Below are 23,948 nucleotides of genomic sequence, written 5' to 3' on the forward strand. Positions count from 1 at the left end.
GCCGAGAGTTGGTACTTTGTGATCAACAAAACTCAGAACTTAAAAGTTTCCAAGTTTATCTCTCTACCTGTCCCCAGCAGAACAATTTGACTGATTGATTACGGAAAATAAATAAGAAAGGCTCCATCTAAAGATGAAGATGACAGAGGTGGTACCTAGAGAAAATAGGACCCTAGTCCCCCACCCATTAATGGACCCATCAGATAGAGATCATCCATTCAAGATGCTGGGTATTCTGCACATTACAACTGGAGACAGGAAGCGGCCGAGTCGCACCAATGATGCTGAAGAAAGTTCATCTGGAGCAACAAGTGAAGTAGTACTTCCGATTGATTGGAGCCCTTCTCACTCAGAATTTGACCCTTATTACTCTCTCTCTCTTACTACTCTCTCCTTCGCTCTCCCTTTCTAATTAAGAAAGAGCTAAACGTATTTACGTCAAGCTCTCCGGCAATAATCCCCTTCAATATTTGTGAGAGATAAGAAAAAAAATCTGATAAATAATTAACAAAATTAATTTACAAAATATTTATTTATTTGTTACAAAACTAGAGTTGACAAAAATTTAATTATTACAAAAAAAAAAAAATCTATCACAATTTAAGTACATTATTTTATACAAATTGAACATAAAATTCTGATAAATTCTATGATTCTGACAGCATAAATTTAAAAATTAATTTATTCACAAATAATACAATTTAAAGTAAAAGCTAATGACTGACTTATTAACAAATATAATTACTTAATCAACACTTGCTTGTGAATTGCCAAGAAGATTTCAGTCTTTAAAAACTCCACATTTGGACGAAAAACAATACCAATTAGAGAATCAAAACTCGAGAACAAGTTTATGGTTTCCTTTTTTGGGACAATTCTTTTGATCAGAGTTCTATTGTTAGAGACAACAATGTCCATCAACGGGCAGTAAACTTAGAGGTGAAGGAGGAAGAGAAAAAAAAAAAACTTAAGGTCCTGGCCACATGGGTTTGAATCTGTGATCTCCGTTAATATTAGTTATTAATTCATTAATATTAGTACCTATTAATAATTATTTTTGCTTCTCATTTATTTCTGACAATTGACCGTATTTAGTTAATAAATAATAGAAATAATTGATAAATTAATACAAAAAACCGTATTAACTTCTTAACTTGTTTTCTATGTTTATGCAGAGATTACAAATCTTCGTGAGGCTGAATTTTAAGGAGCCAGAAAAAAAAGAAAGAATGATCCCGTGAGTGGTCCCGTTGAGACTTCTTAAGATAAGATAAGATAAGATAGTAGATGGGACGGGACCTATGCCCCAAGGCACCGCAGCCACAGAAGACTTATTGTGCCAGTCCCTTCTTAGTTCTAGTAGGCGAACCCTCCCCTCCTAAAGAGGTCAAGGACTTTCCCTACTAGTTCTTTTTGCGCTACTATCTCCTTCGGCCTCAACGTTCCAAAGGTTTCATAGCGCAAACGTTCGATTGCAACGCAATCGAACAACAGGTGAGAGGCCGTTTCCTCCTCTTCCTGACATAATCTGCACAACGGCTCCGAGCTGATAAGCCCCACCTTGCGCAGATGCTTCTTGAACCTACCGTGCCCCGTGAATAGGCCTGTAATCAGAGTAATCTGATTTCTGCCCAAACACAGGGTCTCTTTGGATCTTTGCTTACACAGCCAAGGCATCAAGGTCTTGCTGTGTTTAACCCCAGGACACATCACCCAGTTCTTTTCGTGCTCCCTCCAGATCCAATCTCTGAGAGCCGCGCGAACCGAACCCCTGGTGATCCCCAGGACAGGCTCTGGACCGATGAAAGGAGTGTTAGCCCCATTCCTGGCCAGATAATCAGCTTTTTCATTCCCTTCAATACCCACATGACCCGGCACCCATTCCAACCAAACTTTGTTGTGCCGCGCCAGTAGTTCTAGGGCCTTCCTGCATTCCCAGACCAGGGAAGAGGTGATTCTGAAGGATACGAGAGCCTTCAGTGCAGCCTGGCTGTCCGAAAAGATGCGAATCTCCCTATTTCTAGGTTCCATTCGCAGGTTTTCCTCAGCGCATATTTTAATAGCAAAAACCTCGGCCTGGAAGACTGTGGCGTATCTCCCAAGAGATCTCTCAATGAGTATGAGACTTCTTAAACTACATCTCTTCCCCGTCAGAATTATCTCATCACAGGTGTAATCAAATCTCCTCACATTTACGCAGAGTATTTGTAATCGTTGACATAGGAGGCCAACTGGCCGATCAAGATCATATTGCTTCATTCAAACTTCTTAACCCGCTGATTATGCACAAATGTTAGATTATGATTGATTGTTAAGTACGTATTAAAATTTTTTTGAATATCATGGAAAGTTTATTTTTAAAATTTAAATAACATCGACAAAATTTGAGCAATAGAATCGATAAAACAAAAAAGAAGTATTTAATTGGATTTGCCCCCTCTTTACTCACCCAACTTAATGTAAACATTTTTTTAAAAAAACCTCTTCTATTTTAGTTAGAGAAAATGTATTTTTGGCCTTCGAATATGTCTGTCGTAATTTCAGTAATGAAAACTATTTTTAAAATAAAAAAGCAATAACTTTGTTGTAAATAATTGAAAGAGCCACTAAAAATTGATTTCGTAAATAAAAATAATAATTGTTAATTATAGTTAAGTAGAATACAAGCTCCTAAAATAATTACTATAGGTGTATAACCGGTAAAAATACCATCTGCCAAGAAAAAAGAAGCAATTCATGGACGTGGGAGGGTTAAAAACTAGTCATTCTTGAGATACGACGTTGAAACGTCAGTAAAAGGATATCCTGTATGGACAAGTTATTAAAGCCTAGAATTGGCTGCAAGGAAACCCAAGAATAACCTGGCCAAAGACAATTCTTTGCATATCTAAGAGTATAGAATAATATTATAGTATTCTTAAGATCCCTTGCTGGCACATTAGTCTTGAAGACCCAGAGTGTCTTCTTCAAAAATATCACTGACGGTGAAAATAAGACCAAGGACATGGAGTAATTTATTCCAAACTGTAGAGTAAGTGTTCAAACACTTCCGGGGGCATGACTATCATTTCCAGTCTGAAAATGCAATTAACCAGTTAACTGTTTATGACGAGTATATTCATCATGCGTTTTCAGTAGTGACCATCGGCAGTTTAATTTTGCAATTTTAGTTAAAACTAAATTATATTCGTAAATTTATTTTTGATGTTTTTGGTTCCTGTTTATGTTAATATTAATCAGGGGTCCCCAAACTTTTTACCCAGGGGGCCAGTTCACTGCCCCTCAGACCGTTGGAGGGCCAGAATATAAAAAAAAAAACTATTTTAAAGTAAAAAAAAAACAAAACGAGAACAAATAGAATATTTCAAATAAAGAACAAGTAAATTTAAATCACCAAACTGCCCAGTATTTCTGTGGGAACTATGGGACCTGGTTTTGGCTAATGAGATGGTCCAATGTCCGGTTTAGTTATAGTGCTTTGCCTTTCTTCCTACTTCTGCTGTTATTTTACACTGTTTTCGGAGCCGTGACGCCGGAAGTAGTACTGTACATGACCGACGCAGCGCTTTGCGGCACCGCCACATATAGTGCTCCTCTCACTGACCACCAATGAAAGAGATGCCCCTTCCGGAAGTAACGGCGGGGGCCGGATAAATGTCCTCAGAGGGCCGCGTGTGGCCCGCGGGCCGTAGTTTGTGGACCCCTAATATAAATAAATGAATAAATGACATGAAACAAATAACGAAAAAAATATAAAAGTCATTTCATCGCAACCCAATTTCATATCAAACATACTCTGGGGTTTGACGAATTTATTCGTCATCGCCTAATTTTGTACGATACACCTAGGGGACACATTTTCCAACAAGATCGAAACAGTTAACTGGTAAGGAGTCGAACTTTAACTCTACCAAGTAGACTAGAAACCAGAAAATCTGGAGTCAGTCTTTCTATCTTTGTTCACATGTTCAGGAAATGTTTCAAAAAAGGATTTGGAAGTGAAATACTCTCCAGTAAGTCAATGCTGCAAGAACTATTCTTAGTTGTAGGACTGTCTGGGACATTGAGAAGGCAGTCTTTCAACGAGGAGGTACAGTCTGTCCCGATCAGAGAAGGACCTTCTCGATAAGTGTTTTACAAATCTGGCTGTGCCCTAGAAATGATAATAATGATAATAATAGATCACATTTGGCTATTTAATTAATGAACAGAGAGAGAGAGAGAGAGATATATGTAGAAGCTCAGACCGGAACTTTAGGCGGTGTCAAAGCTTCTCGTAATCTTTGCCAAAATAATTTCTGTTTGATCGGATCCGAATTCCATTGTAGATAGACACGACTTTTGATTAGATATCGCAACGTTGGCGTCATATGACGATCCATAATTTCGCCAATTTTAATGATAACCAATGGTTCAGTTTGTTCATCCTTGAAGAATAAACGTTTATGTTGAGCTAACTGCATCTCCCACAGGCACCAAGTTGATCTAGCAAATGAATCACTCAATACTAAAATTGTCCGCCGGGAAGATGTTAAACATTCAAAGACACTTTCAGTGATTATGTTGCCAACGTTGAAATCTCTTTCGAAAACACAAAGTTTATAGTACGGTGGCTGAGTTTCCAACATAGCAACCAGTCTTACGACGAAGTTTCTATCTTCATGGCTGTACGAGACAAAAGCATCATACTTATATTTACTATCCTTGGAATTTCTTTTATTATTGCCCGGGAAATAATTATATCTCATAGCTTGACGAAATAGGAACACCCAATAACGGATATGCCATCGCAGATAATAGATCAAAAGTGCACCAACCGATAACAAAGCAATGGCTAAAAAGCAGAAAAATATAATCAAAGCCAGCTGAATATTCTTACACTGATTTCTATCAATATGGCTTTTTAGAAATTTAATTAATTCTAAATTTTCCTTATTTTCCGGCGAAAAGCATTTATTTTTGGTCGTATTTAATGATAATGAATTTATACTGATGTTTTTGGCGGATAGAAAATCCTGTACTTTGAGCACAAGTTGGCAAGTGCAATCCCACAGGTTGTCCCTTAGGTCCAGATATAGGAGTTTCTGAAAATCTTCCAGCATATCACTAGTAAAAATACGTAATCTATTTGAGAAAAGATTTAATGCTACTAAATCATTATTATTATTGAATAGCCTAAACTGATTCCATTCCACAATATAATTATTGGCTAAATCAATTTCAATTAAATTTGTCAAATTTTCAAACCATAATGAATTTATATACGTTAATGAATTATCTCTTAATGTTAAATACTTCAAATTTGGCAGCCCGCTAAATAAATATGGATCAAAATTTGAATTCAATCCACAATTATGCAATTTTAACATTTCTAAATTGTTTAAACCAGTAAATGTTTTAGATCTTATTGAATAATTCATTAAAAAATTATTAAAACTTAAATCTAATTGGTTTAAATTAGTTGAATTGACAAATGAATAATCTTCAATCAAAAATATTGAACAATTTGATAGGTTTAATATTTCTAAATTGAATAAACCATAAAATGTAAAACTTTTCACTTGATATAATGCATTTTTAGCTAAATTTAAGATTCTCAAATTTTCCATTTTCTCAAAAATAAATTCATTAATTTTAAACAATGGTGATAAGAAACAATTTTCACAAGAATTTTCTGATAAATCTAATTCTATTAGATTTGGTAAGAGTAGATTTTCAAGTACACCGGGAAAACTATTTCTAGCAACAATTAATGTTGTTAAATTTGGTAATAGTTTTTCATTAAATGTATTATTGTCAATATTAACAGCCATTATGCCAGACAGATCTAAACGGGTTATATTTGGCATGAATGGAAATAGTTTTGGTTTCAGTATATCAAAATGATTATCTTTTACGTCTAAATCGGTTATATTTGTCAACGAGATTGCCTGGAACAATTTTGATGGATCTTTATGCAATAAATTGCCGGCAATGCTAAGCCTAGTCAAATTTTTCATTGTTATTGTTAAATTTGAAATTAAATTTGATAAAGTGTTTGCATTTAAATTATTATTGGCTAGATTTAGTTCACGTAATTCAGTCAATGTTTTAAATGAATCTCCATCAATTTGTGACAGACCACAAAACATTAAACTCAATATTTTTATTTTTGAATGAAATTTGTGTAAATCATTTGAATTGATCTTATCGAAAGAATTTTGGGAAAGATCTAGTGATCTTAATGAAGGTAAAATGATTGGATTCACCGATAATATAAGATCAGTTAAATGGTAAAGATTATTTTTAACCAATTGTAATTCTTTTAAATTTACCAAACCTGTAAACAAATCCGGCTCTATACTGCTCAATTTATAATTATTACTAATCGATAGATAATTTAAATTTGTCAAATTACTAAATGTTCCCGTCTCGATTTCAACCAATTCTGGATTCATTTCAATATTCAGCGATAACAGCTGTGGCCATTTCTCAAATTCACCAGCAAATATTCTTTCAATTCTAGTTGTTCTTAGAAACAAAGTATTACCAATTATTTCCGTATCTGTTGGTATTCTCCAACATGTATAACCATATATATAGTAATTATGTGTACGCGGGCATAACAGTATCTTACATCCGGTATCATTGTCTCTTTTCAACAGTTCAAAATCATCTTGTGTGATCTTGTTAGGGAAATTTTGCTCTATCCATGTTTGTTGGATGGCATGACTGCAGGGATATTGTACGATTCCTGCAGATAGTATGAACAACCATGTAGATAATGCTGAAAACATTCTTGTCCATGCTCATAGTAAGCTGTTGATAAAGAAAGAAGCACAAGTATTAAAAGAAATAAGCACCTAAAATATGTATTTGTAATCTATTTCATCTTTTAAGCTTACTAGTGCTAGAGAGAGGTAAGTAAGCAGAACTATAGAGTGGAAAATCGTATAAAATAAATTTGTCCCCGGAAGTACAGATTTCTCCCTGATCTTTCACGGGGAAAACAAAAAAGGGAACCAGGAAAATTCCCAGATTTATAACAGTAATACTCGTACAACGCAACCAACATATTGAAAGTAAATTTCCCTCCTGTAAAGAAAATATAACAACACATTTGTTACACGTATTTAGACAATCCAATGGAAAACGGAGGACTTAATTTTCTTTTACTTTTTCATTTATTGTATGGACTTTTGTCAATAATAATTATTTATTTATTTACAAAACTTTACATATGTACACAAAAAAGAAAGAACCCAGAAATTGAGGTTTGATGCTTAGCGTCTATATAAACTCTTAAGATAAATATTAGCACAGATTAAAAGGGAACATATTTACATATTAAGGGACAAAAAATAACAAAAAAAACCTTAATTTGATACAGGCATTTTGTTAAATTTATGTAAATTAATAACAAATTTAAATTTAAGGAATAATTAAGTCCACCTAGTGAGAGTTTTTCCTTTAAACTTACCTCTAATGTGCCATTTCGGAACAGGAAACGGTTTTACAAAGAGTTATAGATGTTTGTAACAATTTGGTACGTCTCAGTCTGAACAAAGTTTGGTTTGAAGTCTGGTTTAAAAGATGTAGGCTTCGTAAAAGTGTTTTTACTTAATTGCCAATGTTTGATTGAAGAAGGATATCAGTGGCTCTGATAGCCTAGGAAGATAGGCTCATTACTCGATTGTAATTAAACTCAGATAACTTGCATTTGTTGATTGCCGTTAACTTTTTTGATTGAAAATTTTTGAACTTTTATTAATACAAGAAAGCATCAACAAAACATCTGTTTGTAACCTGAATAGAGTGTAACCTCCGCTCATAATTTCCGTCTTTTTTTTTATCAAGCGTCAAGTTTAGTAGGTTTGTAACCGGAAACAGAACGGAATCTTTCTTGTTTTTTTAAATACCGTTCCACATTTTTTGAAATTCCTGTTAATCAATCTAAATTTAAAAAGTAAAGTAAAGTAATTGCCTACTTTTTTCAGGCGGGGCTTAACGTCCAACTACCAATAAGGTGTTGTGGACGGAGGCGACTAGCAAACATACTTTACTGTAAATTTCTTTTATTAACCATTAAATAAAATCCAAGGCCTAAAGACCTGGGAATCGAACCCACTAAACCAACAATACATCTTAGCTTTGCGGGTCTAGCCTATAACCGCCTAACATACTTTACTATAAATTTCTCATATTAACCATTAAATAAAATCCAAGGCCTAAGACCGGGAATCGAACCCACTAAACCAACAATACATCTTAGCTTTGCGGGTCTAGCCTATAACCGTCTAACATACTTTACTATAAATTTCTCATATTAACCATTAAATAAAATCCAAGGCCTAAGACCGGGAATCGAACCCACTAAACCAACAATACATCTTAGCATTGCGGGTCAATCTCAATTTAATGCTTGAATTAAATTAAAGTGCCATACTTTAAAAAAGAATGAACGGATGTCCATGATATAAAATGGGTGAAATACTTATTGCCTGCTACATGTGAATAAATCACTGAACCCAGCTGAGAGAAAAGTTCTTGGAAGTTAGAAGATTAACTGGACAAATTGTAGCACATTCTTGGTAGAAGCCTTCTGATGGGCATCTTCTGAAGAGAGGGTTGGGTGGTGGAGGACCCTTCTAGGATGTTTTGTACCCGATTCTAGACACATACATTTGTAATTCCAGGATCCATTTTCTTGGAATGATCAGGGTGACTCCTGTTTTTTTGTAAACTTTGTTGTATTCTTTGTCCTTTATTTACAAGTTTCTTGTAAGTAGGTTTCTTGTCAGGACACAGTGAAAATACACCTTAAGTATTACTATCGTAACTAAGTTTCTACTTTCGAGTTTTCCGAGGAGAAAAGCGGAACCCTCACTCCGCTTTGAGCGCTCCCTAATTGCAGAACTGACCAGCAACCCCAAGCAACTGCAAGGAACCTATAGAGCAGCATGAGTTCCCATATTCATTCGACTGATTAGATTAGATTAGACTAGGGCGGCCTCAAGGCCTACGCCACTGCGACCCCTTTGGATCAATTGTGGCTCCCCTCACTTTAAAGCTCACCCTCCAGACCTGTCCTTTTAATCAGACTCTTAATGCTGGAGAGCGACTCTTGGGTAAAGCTCACAGGCCTTGGTTTTTTTTCCCCGAGAAGTAACATCCTTAGCCATACAAGCCCCTCACACTGACAGAACCTACAGAGGCTATCATCTGCCAGCGATGCATGTGTTTTCTGAGTCTGCAGTGGCCAGTTAATAGGCCTACAATCACCCATATAGCCCCACGCGGCCTTGACGGATTAATTCCTGCAGTCAGCCTCGGCGAATAGCCTTTAATGAACTCCTTCGCCTGTCTCTGCCCAGTGGTGACAAGCCACCACTCCTGAGACCTCATTCGACTGAAACTATACATTTGAGGAAAACCGATTTGTTCACAATGGAAACTGGTGAAAAGTAAAAGAATGTGGTCAACTAGTTACCTCATTGTAAAAACAACAAGAACAACAACAACTGTACTAAATATTGATTAGAATAAGAAAATAAAGTTGTGAATTATTTAGAAACTAGTGAACAACTCCGTTGCATCGCTCTGCAATCTTTTTCACATGGATGACTCCTGAATCCACGAACAGTGGTAATTTGAATGCTAATTCAAAATGGAAACTGAATCATGAATAAGTTAGTAGAACATAACAAAATTGAATGTTCCAGCGATGGAACCAGTTTTATAATCTGTTTTCTCTGTTTTCTTCTCACTATCTTTAAGATCTCCAAAAAACAAAAATGCTAATAATTCCAGTTCCAGAAATAATTCTCGAAATGGAGAATAAAGAAAAAATGGAATGAAAGGAAACTGGAATGGAGAAAGTAACCGAAAGCGTAACTAATCGTCCTGGACACTGGATGCATTGGATAATAGAGGAAACGGTAAAAAGATCTGATAATAATAATTGCAAACTGCATTATCACTAACAACGGGTCAAGAATTTTCTTAAAGAAAAGCTAATTTCACAGTGTGAACCCATATTTTCATTAGCTGAGGAAAATATTGGAAATATGTCAAGCTAACGACAGTTTTTAAACCAGGGGTTTCAAACTCAATTAAACCATTGGTCACTTAGTGCCCCATATTTGCCAAATTTTTCTCTAGTTTTTCGAATATTTGGATTCTCAGAGAGATTGAGAACAGACAATCTTCATTTATCCAGTCAATCTTGTGCTCTGTATGCGGTTTTATTTAATTTCTTAAGACGGGAAATAGTTGCTCACACAAGAACGTGATCCAAAAAATAGCGCACAGCAAACATTTTTGGATATTTCTCGCCTAAATAAGAATATATTTTAGGGAATTCCTACTTCGTCATTAAAATAAAAACCAAATCATTCTGGAATTCCACTGAGAGTGGCAGAACATATGGCTTCCAAACGTCGCTGGAACTAAGACCTGCGAAGCTAATGTGTATTGTGGTACTGGGTTCGATTCCCAGTCTAGAGGCCTTGGATTTTATTTAATGGTTATTATAAGAAATTTATAGTAAAGTGTGTTAGGCGGTTATAGGCTAGACCCGCAATGCTAAGATGTAATGTTGGTTTAGTGGGTTCGATTCCCGGTCTCTAGCCCTTGGATTTTATTTAATGGTTAATATAAGAAATTTATAGTAAAGTATGTTAGGCGGCTAAGATACTAGACCCGCAAAGCTAAGGTGTATTGTTGGTTTAGTGGGTTCGATTCCCCCGGTCTAGGCCTTGGATTTTATTTAATGGTTTATATGAGGAATTTACAGTAAAGTATGTTTGCTAGTCGCCTGCGTCCACGACACCTAATTGGTAGTTGGACGTTAAGCCCCGCCTGAAAAAGTAGGGATTTCTTTTACGTCGCTGGAACTACGAGTAAGTCAAGCCCACAGGCCCCACAGGAAAGACCCTGGGTCCACGTCTATACTCGTCTTCAGTAGTTAACGGAACCTGAGGAATCATGTGTACCGATATTACCTCGATCTCCCTCCCATAAGCGCTATCTCCTTCATAAAAACGTTTTTCTATTTTCATTTTATTTCAGTACATCGTGGGGCCACCAAGAAATTACCTCGGGGGCCGCCAGCTTTGATACCCCCCTGGTATAAACAATTTGACAAAGACATGGTCGCAATTCTCTTTATCTCGTTAATAAGGAAAAAAGACAATTAAATAAATTTCAATTATTTTGTTATTTATCAACCAACGTTGTTATTATATGAAGTCATAAATGACAGGTGACATACAAACGACAAGTTTGGACATTTATACAACTTCTTGATTAGATTACTTTAAATGAGTTCATGTCGATATGTACAAAATATGTAAAAACACTTACATGTAGATAAAAAAAATAAAAATAAGTAATTGAGGGGATACAAAAAATAAAGTAGGGGAACAAACGTCAAAAAACCGGAAGCCCTGATGCCATATTTGCGATAAAATCCATCAGGTTATTAACTTTTTTGCAAAGCGAATCAAAGCAGCATGTATTTGACATATTTTTGCTTTAATAACTAAAAAAAAAAAGAAGATTTACTTGTAAATTAGTTGGAAACACAACTCACAGGTAAAAGATGAAAGAAATATAGGGAGTGTAATGTCCGTAAATAGAGGCGGCCAGGTGCTAATAACTGCGAAAACACACTTCTTTTTAGAAACTTTTGCATTTATGCAAAGAGATATTCTTTTTTTTTTTTTGCTCAAAAGAGGTTCTTTTTTCTTGCAAAGTCACGTAAAAGGAAGTTGTATTTAGTGCGTCAAAGTTTTAAAATAGAAAAACTTTAAAGAAGAATAATTTCTTTTTTTTTAATTTTTCCTGAGAGGTGACGTAATTTCATTAACAAGTGAAAGATGGAGAAGGTATGTACTTAAAAACTTTTGCTAAAAATACATAGTTTTTGAAACCGAACAATAGTTCACTTTACTAGACCTGCGAAGCTAAATTGTACTGTTGGTTAGTGGGTTCGATTCCCAGTTTCTAAGCCTTGGATTTTATTTAATGGTTAATAAAAGAAATTTATAGTAATGTATGTTAGGCGGTTATACGCTAGACCCGCAAAGCTAAGATGTATTGTTGGTTTAGTGGGTTCGATTCCCGGTTCTCTAGGCCTTGGATTTTATTTAATGGTTAATATGAGAAATTTACAGTAAAGTATGTTAGGCGGTTATAGGCTAGACCCGCAAAGCTAAGATGTATTGTTGGTTTAGTGGGTTCGATTCCCGGTTCTCTAGGCCTTGGATTTTATTTAATGGTTAATAAAAGAAATTTATAGTAATGTATGTTAGGCGGATATACGCTAGACCCGCAAAGCTAAGATGTATTGTTGGTTTAGTGGGTTCGATTCCCAATCTCTAAGCCTTGGATTTTATTTAATGGTAAATATGGGAAATTTATAGTAAAGTATGTTAGGCGGTTAAGATACTAGACCCGCAAAGCTAAGGTGTATTGTTGGTTTAGTGGGTTCGATTCCCGGTTCTCTAGGCCCTGGATTTTATTTAATGGTTAATATGAGAAATTTACTGTAAAGTATGTTAGGCGGTTAAGATACTAGACCCGCAAAGCTAAGGTGTATTGTTGGTTTAGTGGGTTCGATTCCCGGTTCTCTAGGCCTTGGATTTTATTTAATGGTTAATAAAAGAAATTTACAGTAATGTATGTTAGGCGGTTATACGCTAGACCCGCAAAGCTAAGATGTATTGTTGGTTTAGTGGGTTCGATTCCCGGTTCTCTAGGCCTTGGATTTTATTTAATGGTTAATATGAGAAATTTACAGTAAAGTATGTTAGGCGGTTATAGGCTAGACCCGCAAAGCTAAGATGTATTGTTGGTTTAGTGGGTTCGATTCCCGGTTCTCTAGGCCTTGGATTTTATTTAATGGTTAATAAAAGAAATTTATAGTAATGTATGTTAGGCGGATATACGCTAGACCCGCAAAGCTAAGATGTATTGTTGGTTTAGTGGGTTCGATTCCCAATCTCTAAGCCTTGGATTTTATTTAATGGTAAATATGGGAAATTTATAGTAAAGTATGTTAGGCGGTTAAGATACTAGACCCGCAAAGCTAAGGTGTATTGTTGGTTTAGTGGGTTCGATTCCCGGTTCTCTAGGCCTTGGATTTTATTTAATGGTTAATATGAGAAATTTACTGTAAAGTATGTTAGGCGGTTAAGATACTAGACCCGCAAAGCTAAGGTGTATTGTTGGTTTAGTGGGTTCGATTCCCGGTTCTCTAGGCCTTGGATTTTATTTAATGGTTAATAAAAGAAATTTACAGTAATGTATGTTAGGCGGTTATACGCTAGACCCGCAAAGCTAAGATGTATTGTTGGTTTAGTGGATTCGATTCCCATGAACAGACCATGTACAGACAAGACAGAAGACACACCAACCCTTTAATGATGTAAAAAAGTATATTGTAAATTAGCCCTGAAGATGACCTAGTCCCCTAGGTCGAAAGCTCGGCATAATAAAGTTTATACTGACTGAAACTGGCATTAATTTTTCATCCTATTGATACTATGATTCAGTCACCAAAAATTATGAACAGAAATTATTCATTTTCAGAGTTTTCCGTACAGGAACTTCCTGTAGAAACTGAATTTATAAAATTTTGAAAAGAGGAAGTGACAATGGTTTCCTGAAGTATTAATCTATTATTTAACAATGGCGTGCCGAATTAATTCACAAATACGTGAAATCAATGAGCGAAGTATATATGGGTAATATTTTAGGTAATCGTAAGGACGATTACTCGTAGATGGAGGTGGAACAATCAACGTCACTCACTTAGACACACACACACCAATCCTGTGCTCATCGACAGATTGGTTTCTCAAACAGTGAGATGACATCATTGACCAGTAATTTTTATAAGCTAGCCCAACCTCTTCTAAAAATAGCATTATTTTATCTGTCTTTTAGCTTAAGAAACTTGTGGTATAAAAGAAAATGAACTTGTTGATAATCTTGCAAAGGAAGCCACCAATAGCGGGTAAAAAGGGCTAATTATAAATTACCAGACACCGATATCAAGGGTACAATTGCAAAAGCAGTACTACAAAAGTAGCTGACAGATTAACAGTAACGGTAATAAAGGGAGATTCTATAAAACTATGGCAGATCAGTTACCTAGACAACCATGGTTAAAGGAAACTGTCACTAATAAATGGGTTGTTACGACAATAAGCAGGCTGAGAGCGAACCACGCGGTGTGTGGATCGTATCTTCAAAGGATCAACAAAAAGGTCCTCTCTCCTCTTTGCGTAGATTGCTGATGAGGAGGAGGATTTCAAACATATAATAATGATATGTCCACGTTATGTGAGTAGAAAGGAAACGAATGTTTGACGATATATACAGGTATTTAGATGCACCATTTCGCTACGAAGACATTATATTCTCCACCAACATCTATGTGCTTAAGTCTATAACAGAGCTAGCAATGAAATATGAATGGATTTAAAAGTTATAGCCGATTAGAATGAATGGAAGAAAATGATTAGAGAAGGATTACGGTGATTTTAATTTCGGTTAAGCTATAAGGATGGCAGGAATATAGGAGTACTGATCCATCCATTAGTTGGTAAGTTTGTATGTAAATAGTTGTATATAGTAGAGGGATGAATGTGTGAAGCGAATGTATTTGTAGGTAAGAATGGAGAGTGAGTGATATTCTAGTGATAAGCACATAGACGATGCTGGCTGAGGGCGGAAGCCAATGCCACAAAAAGAAAACTTGATGAAAACATAGCTGAAAAAATAAAGCTTTTCCAAAATAGAAACGATATCAGATTCACTGATAAGAATGTCCCCCCCCCCAAAAAAAAATCTTGGCAAAGACAAAAAGGAAACATCCAAGAGTGTAGTCTATTGTAGTCCATTATTGCTTTATTTTTGGATAAGGTCATAAGGTGAAGCTAAGAGAGAAATGAAAAGAGAAGGAAAAACTGTTTCCTTGGTGACGTAAACTGACAAGATGGTTGCTTTCTTCAGACGAGCAATGATAACGACCTTCTTCAGTCATTACGAGGGTTGCGAAAAAGAGTTGAAGGTGGTTAACATGATTATCAAACCAGAGTATCATACAAAAGGATGAGAAAAAAAGGGAAAGACTACAGCGAAATCTGGTGCAAAGAAATAGAACTAAGGAGCGAACCAAGGTACTTCGAAGGTATCGCAAAAAACCACTTAAGAAAAAAACTGTTGATTCTTGTAAGAAGGGGAGGTTTGATGTTCTAGACCAGGGATGGCGAACCTTTTTGAGACGTGGGTCAAATTTTGTTCATTTTTTTTTTTTTAGTACTAGCTCTTGGGTCACTAATGCCCATTTGCACCAGAGTTAAGTTTAAACATTTTAAACTGAATATTTTCAAAACTAAACATCTTTAAAATTCAGTTGGCTTAACGGGGTAAAACGGGGACGAAACAAGTGGTTATGGAAGTCTCTCTTTTTACAAACATAACTGAACAAAACCTGAACAAAATCTGAAGAAAAATCTAAATATGGTTATTTGCTTTGGGTTGTCGATTTTTTTTAACCAACAAAATATGAGTAAAATTATACATTTTATTTGATATTTTGTAAACACTTTTACTTTATTTCAAATACTACAAAAGCATCTGTCGTCATTTGCGTTTTTAGAACTGTAATGATCAAACTAAAGGTTATAGATAGCATTTAAATTGCTTTTGTGTCAATGCGTGATTGAAAAAAAAAAACAATTAGAAAATCTAAATCAACCCGCGTAAACAAACAAATGGTTGCCTAGCAATTGTGGGTCAGTGTCTGACCCGCGGGTCATAGGTTCGCCATCTCTGTTCTAGACTCATAAGAAGTAGGCCACAATTAGGCCTAAGTGTAATGCCTAAAGAACAGGACAAACCATTGCTCCCAATCTAAAGACATGTTACATCCTGCAGCAAATCAGTAAACATATCTTACGTTCTTTTTAGACTTAAAGACAAAAAAACAAAACAAAAAAAAAGCAACAATTAGGAATATGAGGTGATAAGAAAGAATCATGAGGTTATAGGACGAACAAGAACTTCCCGATCTAAAAATTCGGGATGGAGTTTAGGGAGACACGTTGAGGACCAGGATGTTTAAAGAGTTTTAATTCAAGGAACCATCCGGCCTTCTTAAGATAGCAACAGGGACGATTGGTTGGGGTATTAGAGAGAATAAGTGCCTTTTCTTTTCAAAACATCTTCCTATAGGCTTGGACTACTGTCCAAGCGGAAGCCTCCATTACAGGACGTGGACCAGCATGCAATTAACATTTTTTACGACTGTTTATACAGTTACGTCCTGGTAACGTTCCCTCCAAACACTATTAACATCATTTCCTTATTCTAATTTTTTTTTTATTCTTTTTAATTAGATTTACTTAATTATTACGGCCTAAATATCTTCGATTAATGCTAATAATTGCTTTGTGTCTTTATGAATTAATTATAGATAATTATATGAAAGAATTTTTTTAATTAAAGAGGAAAATATTTACAGCGATCCATTTCCGGATTATTGTAAGGAACTCAAAAGTTGGTATTTCGTGTATGATTTCGATGGCGTACATGAATGATTGGTCACCAATTGGTACCAAAGTTTTGTAATTTGAAAATAGGCTTTGGGTATCAAGGGAGAGCGAAAGAAAAAAAAAAATCGTTACGAGTTTTGGGATGTAAGAAATTGGTTAAATTAGGGACTTGCTATTGGTTGATTATGACCAAAAGCTAATTATCGGGCCCATTGATTGGCTACATCTAAATTCAAATACAAAATTTGAAGAGATTCCTTTTTTTTTTTTTAGTTACCCTGACCACTGACCATCCGTATAAATAGGCACCCGATTTGCATCCAATGAGTAGAAAAAAACGCAACGACTTGCATTTAGGAGGGTCAGAGAAAGTAAAAATTTTTTGGTAAACTAAAAGAAAGTAAAAATTAAGGATTTATTTTAAAGATGTAACCTCAGAAAGGTTAAAAAGGTCAGCGAGTGTTTACCGAATGTTTATAATTAGTTGGCCATTTCTTATGGCGATTTGGTTGGACATTTGGCAAAACGTACTGCAAGCAAGTAAACATTTTACGACTTTTCATCCAAAAATATTCATTTTTTGAGTTCTTTTGGGTCCAAAAAATAAAAAAAATGTTTATTCCAATTGAGTTCCTGTCTGACGAGTAACGTGGTCAAAATAACTCATAAAAAAAGAAAAGTCACAGGAAGTTCCCAATTTGACACCTCACTGAGATAGCACTATTAAAACAATCTTTTGGACCAAATCAGGTAACCGGAAATGTAATGAATTTTCAAGATAGGAATAAAGAAATCCAAGAAAAGCAAACCATATCAGTACTACAAAGAAAAGATACAGTCTAATGTATTACTATAAAATGTTTCTTACAAAATGAAAAAAACAGTCCAATGAAAGATAGTAATCGATTAAAACGATCACGATAAATGATTCACTTAAACTCATATGATTTCCCAAAAATATACATCGCGCTTTTTAGTCACATTAAACGGAAACAGGCGATCGACTTTTGTGAACACCCCTCGCTGAGAAATTATACGTATCAATGGTGGGTACTTCTAGCTCCATTTAACTAGCCTAATTGATTCAACTAGTATGAGCATAGCCTCAAAAACATTTCTTAAGAAATTTTACTTTTTAAATGTATAATACTTCCTTTGCCCATAAATCTATGGTTATTGGTTGTTGGGCCTGCAGATGATAATTATTGCGATGTGTAAAACTAAGAGCTGAAAGAAGAAAAAGAAGAACCAAACATTATGAACCAGGAACCTAACTAGAAATTACGTCTTCCTAGGATTTGGGAATTCTTATTGAAGTACCATAGTAGAGGGCTAAAGAAGAACTGTGGTTCGTTAGGTGTATCTCCTTTTTTTTAAGGAGGCGCCACGGTAGCCGAGCGGTTATAGGCTAGACCCGCAAAGCTAAAATGTATTGTTGGTTTAGTGGGTTCGATTCCCCCAGTCTAGGTCTTGGATTTTATTTAATGGTTAATATGATAAATTTACAGTAAAGTATGTTAGGCGGTTATAGGCTAGACCCGCAAAGCTAAGATGTATTGTTGGTTTAGTGGGTTCGATTCCCCTGGTCTAGGCCTTGGATTTTATTTAATGGTTAATATGAGAAATTTACAGTAAAGTATGTTTGCTACGACACCTAATTTGTGGTAGTTGGACGTAAAGCCCACCTGAAAGAATAGGCAGTTACTTTACTATCTTTTACTTTAAGGAGGTCCTTATGATCCCTTTTTTTATCCTTTCTCTTTTCGGATTAATTTTTACAATAAGCAGGATTAGCTTTATTAATAAAATTTTTAATATATGTTTGTTGTTTTTAAAAAAAAGGAAAATTGAAAACTGTAAACTCGAAACAATTTTAAAACAATTTTCTTTTAATGAAAAGCTATTAAAACGAGCTCTAATACTAATAAGCAGATGATAACCAAAAAAAAGTAAGAGGAAAACTCTTAAAGAAAAGTGGAAAGTTTTTATTTCAATCAAATTCGGCAATATACTTCTTTTTTCATTTTCTTTAACCCATTAATGAATAAAGATTCTGCAATAATACAGATTGAGTTAGTAGGTGGGTTTTTTTCACTTGATATTCCTGATCGCATTTAAATAAAGGAGTAGGATCTCTCCCAAAAACCCACGGTCATAAATTATTTACTACGACAAAGTAAGCGGTAAGCTGATTAGAGCGCTGAACAGCCGTAACTGCTGGAGGGATTTTAGCTCTCAGCTGAACAGACACCATTAGCTAGCAGCGCACTCAAACTATCGTTTAATCAAACTGAGATTCTTGTTTTTAAAACGCTAATAATTTTTTTAGGGGTTTTATTTAGTGCGTAATTTAAATGAGATAATGCCCAAATTTTTTTTTTACGATTGAGATAATTAGTGAGAAAGGTGAGACTCACAATATCTTACGATATTAATTGCGTAAGATAAGATTCTAATAGGGCGGCCCTTAAGGCCTAAGCCGCTGCGACCCCTTTGGATCTATTGTGGCTCCCCAACTTTAGAGCTCACCCTCCAGACCTGTCCTTTTAATCAGACTCTTAATGCTGGAGAGCGACTCCTGGGAAGAGCTGGGTTTTTCCTCCATGAGAAGTAACATCCTTAGCCAGGAAAAGCAAGCATGACTTTATAGAGTTTGGTACAGAGAAATCTTGACTTTACTTCAAGTATAGTTTCAAAGTCAAGGCACATCTACATAAAATTCCGAATCGAATGACACCTCATTCATGAAAATCGGTTCACGCGTTTAGGCGCTACAAAGTTTACAAGAACAAGAAGAAGAACAAGAACATTTTCTGAAATTGCAGTTTTTGCTCATTTTTGGCAACTTTTTTTCTCAAAATCTGTATTATCTACGTAGTTCCAAAAAAAAATTTAACTTGTAAACAAAGATTTGTTCAATATTTTAAAGAAAATTTGGGAATTTTATCTTTTATAGAAAAAAAGAGAAAAAAATTGTCAAAGTTGGGTGTTTTTCAACGTTACAGCTTTTTCGTGCAGTTTTTGACGATCAACCCTCATACAACTGTCCTACTGGATAGTTTTAATGCCATTCAAGTATAATGCGAGACAGAGATATAAGTGAGTGGTAAAAATTCCTACAAAAAAACCTGATTGATCTGATGACGGTTGAAAGAGTTACAATATACATGGTGGCTACAACAGAAAAATCAACCTATGGCTCAGAAACGTGGGTTTTGGAGCCGGGCAGATGTGCAAAGGATACGCAGGTGGGAAAGGAAAATATTAAGGAGAATATTTGGATCTGTGCGAGGACAGAGGAAGGCTTCAGCATCAGGACGAACAAGGAGAAGTGGCTGAACTGTTTGGTGAGCCTGATGATGTGTCTTGCATAACTGCAAGGTAGGGAAGACTGCGTTGGTTGGTACACATGGAGGATATAAGGGCTCCAAAGAGAGCATTGTATGGCGGGAGAAAGCCCCAAGGCTGAGATGGCTGAGGGACATGGAGGATGACGTGGAGGCGGTTGGGCTCTGCACGGTTGGAGAACGGCTGCGAGGGACCGTGAACGGTGGAAAGCTGTTGGTGGCTGAGGTCCTAGTCCCTTCATGGGCTATGATGGCTAGGGAGTAGTAGTATTATTCGCGTAGCAAGCATGACTTAATGAGTTTGGTGCAGAGAAATCTTGACTTTGCTTCAAGTATAGTTTCAATGAGATTCAAGTATAATGTGAGACGGAGATATAAGTGAGAGGTGGAAATTCCTACAAAAAAACTGATTGATTTGATGATGGCTGAAAGAGTTACAATATACATGGTGGCTACAACGGAAAATTCAACGAACGTCAACAAATTTAAAAGTCTATTCTATAACTAGGAAAATGCACTGGACTTTTCCACAGTTCTAAGATTGTTTTTTCCCCCAAAATTGGCTTCCTACGATTTTTCCAAAACTTTACACATACTTTTCACTCGTACATCTATCGTCTTCTATATTTAGCACTGTCGTACGGTAGAATAGAGATAAAAGAAGCAGGTTCATTGTTTGATTACAGTATTTGTACAAAATAAGTGGGGAAAACAATCAACTGGATTGGCCAAAATTAACAGTTACAAACAAAATTAACAAACATTGTTTACAAGTTGATCATTTTGAAGAATGAAGAAAGAATGCCGATTAAAAAAAAAAAAAAGATGCGAAGATAAATCAGTACTTTTACTTAAACTTAAGGACAATGAACTTAAAAATTACGGTAGAGTTAGTCATTCGGATAGAAATGTGGAGGTTTGTATGTTTGTATGAATAACAATAAACCAGCTAATGGCTGAAATCAATATCCCTTATCTGAACTAAAAGATGTTTCGATTACATAATTCCCATTGGCTGCTTTAAATGAATTAAAAAGGAATTTCTTTAATTGAATAAAAAGTGTTCGTCATTTAAGGAACTGCCTTCCGAGGAGGCCTACAAGAGGAGATTAACAGCTGGAAAATGTTACCCAAAAATGTTTCCATCAGTTAGATCAATGTCTGGCCCGTAATACAGGACTCTCCCTCAGGATTGAACACAACGACCAAATGTTGTACGAAATATTATTAGTTGTTAAAATATATGTATAAGCGTAAAGTACACTGAAATAGCACATTAGAGGATTTGTTTTTACAACTATCCCAAAACCAATTAATTATACAAGAAAAATATCAAATAGAAACTATAGATAGATTTAAGTAGTTTTTAAAATATTTGTATACGCGTACAGTACACTGAAATGGCACATTGCGTACAGTTAGATAGATCTACGTAGTTTTTAAAACATTAGTACACGCGTACAGTACACTGAAATAGCACATTAGAGGCTTTCTTAACAACTATCTCAAAACTAATTTATAATCCAAGAAAAAGTGAGATCAACGTGGATGTAAAGTACTCACCAATTGTAAGGAATGTCTTAAGCGTTATTTTCGAAAGGAGTGCGCAATGATGTAATAAATCCATTCAGTAAAGTGGGATTTCCGGAATATTATTCAATCCAGAGATTATAGCAAGGAATTTAATTCACGTAAATTTTGCGTAAGTGATGTGACCGTAAATTACAATCAATCTACAATCTAAGTGTAGTGCTATCATGTCCTCTCTGTTACTACATTAATAATAATGATCGTTGCTACAACAACAAGGCTGTGGAGCAGCCTTGGCCTCCAAAATCCAGCTTCCGCCACAATCCGGTTTCCGCATTATTAGTTGTCCATAGTATTTGGTCGTTTAAATGTCTAAAAGTCTAGTAGAACGGCTGGCTCCTCGCACCCATTCCAAAAAAATCCATTCGCTAATTTGGTATTTCCGGTTTAGAGATTTCCTTGGCTTAGCTACAGTTTGATCGTCGTGTGTTTACTCAATCGAAATATAAAAACTGAAAACTTCCGGCGATTATTATTATTCACTAAAGAGACGACCGAGAAAGTCAGCAGCGAGACTCGTGAAGCTCAGAATCGATACTGAGTTTGATTCTCGGTTTTGGACTTCGATTTTAAAGGCTTCACTTTTAATTTACGCACAGACAAACTTTTTTCAACTTTCACTGGAACTATTACTTTCTCCAGGAAAATTTAAATAAAGGGCACTTATGAAAGTGGGGGATCCACAGGCATACCTCTATAGCCCCATTTCAGTAAAATGTACGATCCTATGTGTTGAATATAATAAGTTAAGTTGCTAAAGTTCTGAGTTAGCAGAAACGGAAGTTACTTTCAACTTATTTGTATAAAAAAAAAAAAAAATAGGTTTTGGGACTTTTGAGTAGATTCCCTCTTAAGATTTGATTCCTTGTAATATGCAGTTCTACCAACTGGATATTTTTTTTCTTGTTTTTTGTTTTGAAAGGTGCGTAATATCGAAGGTCCTTTGCACCTGAACTATCCCGGAAAATAGGCACTTTACTATTTTACTTGATTTACTTTAACATCTAATCTTGTCGAAATTCTAACCTATTGGTGGCTCTAACGCGTCATTCCTTCTAACCTAACTAACTAAAGTTGGGAGTGACGTACTCGATATTCCTCGCACCCCATAGAGATCTAGCCTAAATTTTAAAATCACCTATTTACACAAAATTTATATACGCCCTCATACACTCATCCTAATAAGTACATACATAGAGAGAACATGAAAGGTACTGGGTGATACTTCCTGGGGTCAAACACAGCAAGAGGGTCATGCAAGAGGGTTTAGAGAACTAAAGTGACTCTAGATTTGGGCAGGAATGAGATTACTCTGATAACAGGCCTATTAACACAGGGCACGGAAGGTTCAGAAAGCAGTTCTGCACAAGATAGGGGCTTATCAGCTCGGAACCGTGGTGCAGATTGTGCCAGGAAGAGGAGGAAACGGCCTCTCACCTGTTTGATTCGATTGCTTTGGAACTCTGAGACCAAAGGAGATTTTAGCGCAGAAGGAACTGGTAGGGAAAGCCCTCAACCTTCTTAGAAGGAGAGGTTTCACCTATTAGATTTAAGGGGAAGGCACAATAAGCCTCTTGTGGCTGGGGTGCCGTGGGAATAGGGTCCCGCCCCGTTATTTTAAATCTAAATCTAATCTAAGTACATTCGTCCTAATAGATACATTCATCCTGATAAATATATATACATTGTTATATTGAATTAAAAACCTTAATATCTTTAAGGAATTGCAGAATAGTTTTGTACGCTGTTTTCGTTGTCTCGTTCAATACTTCTTCCAGTTGTGAGGGAATGTTGAAACTTTTGCCTAGCTCTGGAAAATACTTGAAACATTCAACCAGGATATGGCGTACAGTTAAAGGGACGTTGTTACACCCAGAGCAAATAGGTGGTTCTTCTCTTCTGAAGATGTGGCCAATCCTCAACCTGGCTAACAGCACAACCTCCTTCACGGCGAGTAACCGGATATGTTAGTAATACTTAAATTTTGTTTTAAAAATTGAATTATCACGACCAGGATTATAAAAGCACGTGAACATAAAATTTAGAAGTGTACAAGTTCTGCTTACTTAATCATAAGTATATAAATTTAAACTAAGATAAAGTGTGTACCTGAGGTAAAAATAAGAAATTAAAATAGTAATCCACTGTACTCCAAAGTTTCTGCAGTTGATTTGAACAAAAACTGCGCACTCCACTGGTGACAATAAACAGTTATAAGGTTGGTTGTATCCCCTCTTGTACGCTGACCATTCTCTTCTGAGTAGTTTAGCTTCCGTCACCACATTACCTTACACACTGACAAACCTACACCGTCGGCTCCTATTAGTAATACGTATACCTTCCATAGTTATTGGTGGAGGAGAAGTTATGTGCGACAGTGCCGCACTCTTAACGGCCGTGCTCGAAGTTAATTAATTCGCTTTCTATTGCTAATCTACCAATAAATGAATTATTTAAACCAGCGTTT

At 35.8% G+C, this 23,948-nt stretch overlaps 1 protein-coding gene across 1 annotated transcript; it reads right to left on the reverse strand.

The window, feature by feature from the left end:
• Positions 1-513: 513 nt before the first annotated feature.
• On the reverse strand, positions 514-23,948 carry LOC141458173 (uncharacterized). Its single transcript, XM_074135815.1, has 2 exons — positions 23,591-23,948; positions 514-6,798 (listed from the first exon to the last, which is right to left on the reverse strand). The coding sequence occupies exon 2, from the start codon at positions 6,774-6,776 to the stop codon at positions 4,242-4,244; it is 2,535 nt and encodes an 844-aa protein (XP_073991916.1). The 5' UTR covers positions 6,777-6,798; positions 23,591-23,948; the 3' UTR covers positions 514-4,241.

This window comes from Rhodnius prolixus, unplaced genomic scaffold, assembly GCF_049639745.1.
Source record: "Rhodnius prolixus isolate KJV_2025 unplaced genomic scaffold, Rpr scaffold_5, whole genome shotgun sequence".
NCBI lineage: Eukaryota > Metazoa > Arthropoda > Insecta > Hemiptera > Reduviidae > Rhodnius > Rhodnius prolixus.

What these genes read in the sequence shown, in the direction of transcription:
- LOC141458173 (XM_074135815.1), bottom strand. Translation starts at nt 6,776, where the DNA reads ATGTTTTCAGCATTATCTACATGGTTGTTCATACTATCTGCAGGAATC.